Source organism: Passer domesticus, chromosome 11 (assembly GCF_036417665.1).
Source record: "Passer domesticus isolate bPasDom1 chromosome 11, bPasDom1.hap1, whole genome shotgun sequence".
Classification (NCBI taxonomy): Eukaryota; Metazoa; Chordata; class Aves; order Passeriformes; family Passeridae; genus Passer; species Passer domesticus.
Window position 1 is genome coordinate 228,359 of NC_087484.1, and position 6,000 is coordinate 234,358.

General features: G+C 45.8%; 1 protein-coding gene across 1 annotated transcript; it reads right to left on the bottom strand.

Moving 5' to 3' along the window:
• Positions 1 to 2,351: 2,351 nt before the first annotated feature.
• On the bottom strand, positions 2,352 to 5,739 carry COMMD2 (COMM domain containing 2). The gene is made up of 5 exons (XM_064384965.1): positions 5,603 to 5,739; positions 5,439 to 5,516; positions 4,711 to 4,793; positions 3,289 to 3,462; positions 2,352 to 2,795 (listed from the first exon to the last, which is right to left on the bottom strand). Exons 1-5 carry the CDS (start codon positions 5,667 to 5,669, stop codon positions 2,598 to 2,600), a joined length of 600 nt encoding a protein of 199 aa, XP_064241035.1. The 5' UTR covers positions 5,670 to 5,739; the 3' UTR covers positions 2,352 to 2,597.
• Between the last annotated feature and the right edge of the window lie 261 nt (positions 5,740 to 6,000).

A 6,000-nucleotide genomic window follows, 5' to 3' on the forward strand; every position in this document is an offset into this window, starting at 1 on the left:
ATCTTTGAGTAAAGACAAACCACACACCTGTTCTATTCCTTTCCAGGTGATATGTCCATTCAAGGGAAGGCTTTGACAGTCTCATGCATGGGGCCATCTCAGCTATGTTAATTAGACCACTTTCATAAGCGTGGCATTTTATGAGTAAGAACATACACACTTGTCCTAAACCTAAGCTACATTTATTACAGTTAGAACTGTCTTCTTCAGTAAGGTGTATTTCAGCTGCACTTTTTACTGAATAAAACAATTATCTGCTATTGTACCACTTGGTATAGGCTAAAGGATTTTTTTCCAATAATTTGGAAGTGATTAGAATTGCAAAAATAAATTTTCATTCAGTATTGTTGTCATGAGTATTTATAAATACTAACTTCCTTCTTTGGACAAAAAAAATATGACCATCAGCAAGTGGGCAGTGACTCAATATGCTCAAGTCTGTGGAAGACAAGGACACTTCCATCACAATGGGGTTGGATTAAGTGATAAAGGAACCAAATTACAGCTTTCTATGTGACATAGAAAGCTCCTTATTATTTTTTTGTTCTCATTGCAAGATTTTACATTGTAAAAACATAACTCAATAACATAATTTTATCTCAATTTCACACGGTGTTCAAATGTTTTTGGATAGTACAGAGATTTTGTGTTCATACGAAGGATTTATAAAGCCCAGTACTATGAATATACCCCATTTGTTGTGGATTTTCTAGCTGCAAGTTCAACCTCTTCAATGAACCCCCAAGCAAACAGCTTAGAACTAAGTGCACTTTTAAAAGTACCCCTATATGATGAGCATCTAATGAGTTAAAGAAATATCACATGTAGTTTTTAATCTAGGTCTATCACTGCTCTACATCAAAGCTGTTCATAGATCAACATTTTTCTGAGAAAACCTACATAGGTGAAGCAACACCTGTGATGTCTGTCATAAAATAAAACATTCAGGATCCCGGAGCATGCCTTGTTGTTTCTCAGTAAACAAGTGACCAGCACACAGCACAGCCTGGCATGGTTCTGCCTCTGCTTTGGGTTTGCTCTGTGCAAGGAGACTCCATGCAGGCAGTAACTACAGCTGGGTGCTCCATGTCCCTCTGTCAGCAGACACACAGGAACAGAAAACTTGTGTTCCTCTGAACTAAATGGCAATAAAGAACATTGAACATAATGGAACAGTAGTAAAGTTTAAAAACCCTGTTAAAAACAAAATGGGTTTAAAGTAGCACCATAACTGTTTTTTCAGTAGCTTGTGGAAAATGCTTTGTAGTCGTTATGTTCAAGAGTTTCTATAAAGCACTATGAAGTGCAAATTAATTAGAGAAGATGCATTAAATGTAGCCTTATATGCCACCTTTAATTTGGGAGCTCAGAAAAAGATCCAAGTCAGTAGTATCCAAGGGTGAATTCCTATTTTACCAGTATCTCTGGGTTACTGACACATGTGCCTTTTCACTCCCAGCCTCCCAGCTGCACAGAGGCACAGGCTGCTTGCCATGCAGTCACACTCACCAGCAGGCTGGAAGTGCTAAGCCCTCAGTAGCTGCCCTGGATGCTGTGAAGACAGAGAAGCAAGAACTTGCAGAGGTGTAGACCAGTTCCAACCTCACCTAAAGGCAAATCTGCTTTTCCAATAATTAAGCCCAAATCCTGCTGCCAAGCAGCTGCTTTTCCAGACTTAGTACTTCCCCCAGAACAAACTGAAAGGTACAATTTAAAAGTAAGATGCTTGGCATAAAGGATCTTTCTCCTCCTCTCTCTCCTTGAGTCTATTTGTGGATCACTGCTAGAGTTTGAGTTCCTTTCAGTTTCACTCAGATTCAAAATTTATCTTTGACCGTCCTTAACTGAGGTAATTTTTTGTAAAAGGAATCAAAACCATTCAGTGTTGCAGCTTCTCCTTCAATATTGCAACACATTGCACAAAGGAACATGCAGGCTCTCCAGTGACAATCTCTATTCTCAACATCTGCTTTAAACTGACCATTTCACTCAGAATCCCCAAGGAAAACCCTCCTCTTCTCAGTTAGCACATGCTTCAGGATACGACCCATGCGTAGACTGCCAGCACTTACTGTGATGCCAATCAGCTCTACAGCAGCTGGATTTTTTAAAATGTTTATGAGAGAAAAGGCAAATATGTTCAGATTCATCAGGCAGTAGTGAGATGACACAAAAAGTTTCTAAGATCTCTATCTAAAACTTCTGCTTTGCTGCCCTGAGTTCCAGACTACGGCTGTAGTGAAGAGAGGTGGAATGAGGGAAACCATTCAGCTATGTATTGGCTCATCTGGTGTTCCACCTGAAAACAGAGATCAATTATATAAAAAATACCAGTCAAAAATCCCAAGTAGTAATATTTGATCACATTTAATTACCATGTACTATATATGAAGATGATTGTGTGAAAAAGGTCACCACATATAGATGTCCAAAGCTGGCAGCCAAGGATATTTGGCCAGTATATAATGGCTCAAGATCCTGGCACAGGGAAACAGTTCATCTGATCCAGATGTTTGCTTTTCCTCAAAATGTATTTGTGAGCAGTGTTTTGAGTTGTTTAACAAACTGGTTAGTAAGAGAGCAGAGGAAAACCAAGGTTATTTCATGTTGCGCACTATTCTTCTGCAGTGGTTCATCTTCATCTCCCCCAGCGCCTGCTCCAGCTGCTGGATAAGGTGGAGAAGGGTAGCAGGATCAGTTTGCAACACCTGGGCAGTTTGATCTTCATTTTGATTAAGATGCAGCTTCATAGTCACAGCAGGCTTGATCTGTTGTCTCAAACTTCTGCTTGCAAGCTGCAGGAGGGGTTCAGTGGAACAGGAAAATGATCATTGGTTATCAATGCTCTTAACAGTTCTCAACAGCTTTGTAGAACCTGTTCAGACGACTGTACAGAAACTTTTTTCATCCACATTAAAGATACACACAAACTACTATTGTGTTTTATAATTAAGTAATACTGACCCACTTTAATCAATGATTTCATAATATCTCTGAAAATAAGGTGATAATCAAGACCAAATATGTTTAGTGTATGTTAATATTTTTAAAACATCAATAGAACCATAAATTCAAGTTTCATCAGGCAACAAGAACTTTGCATCACTGCATATCCTGTTCATTTCACAACTGGCTGCCTGTAGGACACTAACAAAGTCATGTCACTTTTAAATACCTGAAGTACTGCTGCCTCAATTGTTTTTACATTGTTTAGCAGGTTTTTACTATGCAAAAAAAAAAAAAAATGTGAGAGAAAGGATGGAATACTAAAAACATATGGGAAGTCACCTGTACATCCAGTCTCCATTCCAGACTGTGGTAGCTGGGAAGCCTTGGTGCCAGCTCTCCGAGAATGCTCCTGATCTCTTTCCTGTTGTCAAGGTACAGCTGGAGCAAGGATTTGTTCAATTCATCTGAGAATCCCAAAACATTAATGGAATCTTGGAAGTCAACTTCAGAAATCTGGAAACAGCAATTTAGGCCACGTAATCATAATCATTTCCTGAAAACCAAGTAAAACTGTAACTAAACATCACATATGCTATGGTGCAGTTATTTTCCTGCAGGAATGTCAAAGTACAATTCTATACCTCAGACAAAACAAACATCCAGGTTTTAAAGGATCTACAGATGTTGATGTATTACTGCAGATTTGTATGAGATTCAGGAACATTTTTTTTTAAAGAACATTGAACCCCCTCACATGAAAGCCTTCACATCAAAGACCAAAACAGCATGAGGGAGCACCTCAGTCTTGCCACAAAGCACAACATGGTGTGTGAATGCATTTGCCAGGGTGCTACTGTGGCACTGATAACCAGACTACAAACACCCAGCAGCGATTTACACATGAGCAGCACACAGCACAGTGCTCAGGCTCCTGCCCCAAGGGCAGGAGAAGCTTCACAGGCCTTTGTGCTTACTGCAGCAGCCTGGCTGGCCCAGCACCGGGGAAGCTGTTAGTGACTCCACAGAAAATACCACTGTACCTCTCCAATGCAGCACCCGGCAATAACAGTCTGTAACCACCCACATTCTACCCCAGTACACTGTAACCTGGCAGTCAAGACCCCTTGTTTCAACAAAAGGCTCTGCACCATTTCCATCCCCTCCCCACCTACTCTCGGCAGCAACAGTTGCCTGAGTTTAACCTGGCATTCCTTGTCTCTGTATCCCTTCTCCATGTACTCATTGCTCAAATATTCTACTATATCAATAGTTACTAGTCTTTCTGATGGAAACAGTAGTTTTCCAATTATTAATCTTTTCGTACCTGCTTATACCCACTCAAACTTTTGATGCCAAGAGCTGAAAAAGCTCTCAAACCCGCCACACTGGACAAAGACAAGTAATGCTGAACAGAGGGCTAGTCCAGCTCACATCCTGTGCAGCAGCTGAACGACAAACTTCATTTGAGTTTCATTACTTAGAGTTTATCCTGAAGCAAACTTCTCTATATGTAATAACTTACACTATTACAACATTGTCAAGTTTTAGCTTCAGACACTGAATACAAATTCCAGAGTCATACATGTAGACACAATATTTCAATAAAACAACAACATGAGACACCTTTTTCTGAAACTAAAATAATACACGTCATTAAATTTTGAGCTATGTTTTCCCCATTCACCAGTATTTTTAGAGGTCTAAGTGTCCAGAAGAAGTCTCTTGAGTATCCCCAAATTCCTAATGAAAAAGTATACTTACCATAAGCTTGGAACTCTCAGTAAGAAGATACACTAGTCCTTCTACCCCATGCTGAATGATGTCAACGCTAATGTTCAGCTTTCCTTTAAAGAAAGCACAAAGTGCTGTTTACTTGCTAATTGCCACAGCAGTGAGACTCAAAGCTGCAAATTTATCCAATGCTTAATGTGCAAAATATGCTTAGAGGAAAAAAAAAAGAGGGTTTAACACCCTTCAAACAATAATGCGCAGAATATTAGCAAAAAAAAAAAAAAAAAGAAAAACACAAACTAATTTCTTATGGCATGGTACAGAGAAGGGTTTGTGTCGGAAAGGGATGTCCGTAGCCCTCCCCACACCGGGCACGAAGCCCCGACCCCCGCGGTGCTGGAGCTCCATGCCGCCAGCCCGTTCCCTCGGTGCCTCGGGGACTTGGGGGTCCCTCGTGGCCGGCGCAGAGCCCACCGCGTTCCCGCCCTCCTGCCGCGAAACCACCACGGCCCGGCCGCTCCCCATGGCCCGGCCCGCTCCCCATGGCCCGCTCCCCATGGCCCGCTCCCCATGGCCCGGCCCGCTCCCCATGGCCCGCTCCCCATGGCCCGCTCCCCATGGCCCGGCCCGCTCCCCATGGCCCGCTCCCCATGGCCCGCTCCCCATGGCCCGGCCCGCTCCCCCGCTCCCCGGCCCGGCCCGCTCCCCATGGCCCGCTCCCCATGGCCCGCTCCCCCGCTCCCCGGCCCGGCTCTCACTGGCGGCGGACTCGCAGGCCCGCGGTGCCGCTCCCCGCCGCAGCTGCTCCAGCGCCAGGCGCCCCAGCTCGCCCACGGCTGTAAGGACAGAGAAGAGAGCAGACCCCGCTGCAGCCCCGGCCCGGCTCGGCTCCCCCCGCCCGCGCACCCGCCGCGGCCCCGACCTGCGCCGCCGGCCCGCGGCAAACAGCCCAGGTGAGCGCGGTGCTCCGCCGACAGCACCAGCAGCATCGCCGCGCCTCCCGCACCCGCTACCGGGAAGGGGCGGCGCCCGCAGGCGCCTGGGCGGGGCCGGGGCCGCGGGGACAGGCCGGGACACCCCGGGACAGGCCGGGACAGGCCGGGACACCCCGGGACAGACTGGGACCCGCTGAGACCCGCTGGGTCCCCGTGGGGTGCGGCAGCTGCCAAGGACTGTCCCGGGGCAGCGGGGCCGGGACCTGCCGGGCAGCTGCGGACGGGGCCCGGGGGCTGCACCGCGACGGACGCAGTGACGGGTCTCCCCGGGTGCGCCTCGCTGCCACGAAAGCATTCCTCTGTCTCACAGACCTGTGCTGAAGTG

What these genes read in the sequence shown, in the direction of transcription:
- COMMD2 (XM_064384965.1), bottom strand. Translation starts at nt 5,669, where the DNA reads ATGCTGCTGGTGCTGTCGGCGGAGCACCGCGCTCACCTGGGCTGTTTG. An exon ending in GCCGCGGGCCGGCGGCGCAG is followed by an intron (nt 5,517 to 5,602) that starts GTCGGGGCCGCG and finishes CTGTCCTTACAG; the next exon opens with CCGTGGGCGAGCTGGGGCGC. An exon ending in CTGAGAGTTCCAAGCTTATG is followed by an intron (nt 3,463 to 4,710) that starts GTAAGTATACTT and finishes TGCTGTTTCCAG; the next exon opens with ATTTCTGAAGTTGACTTCCA.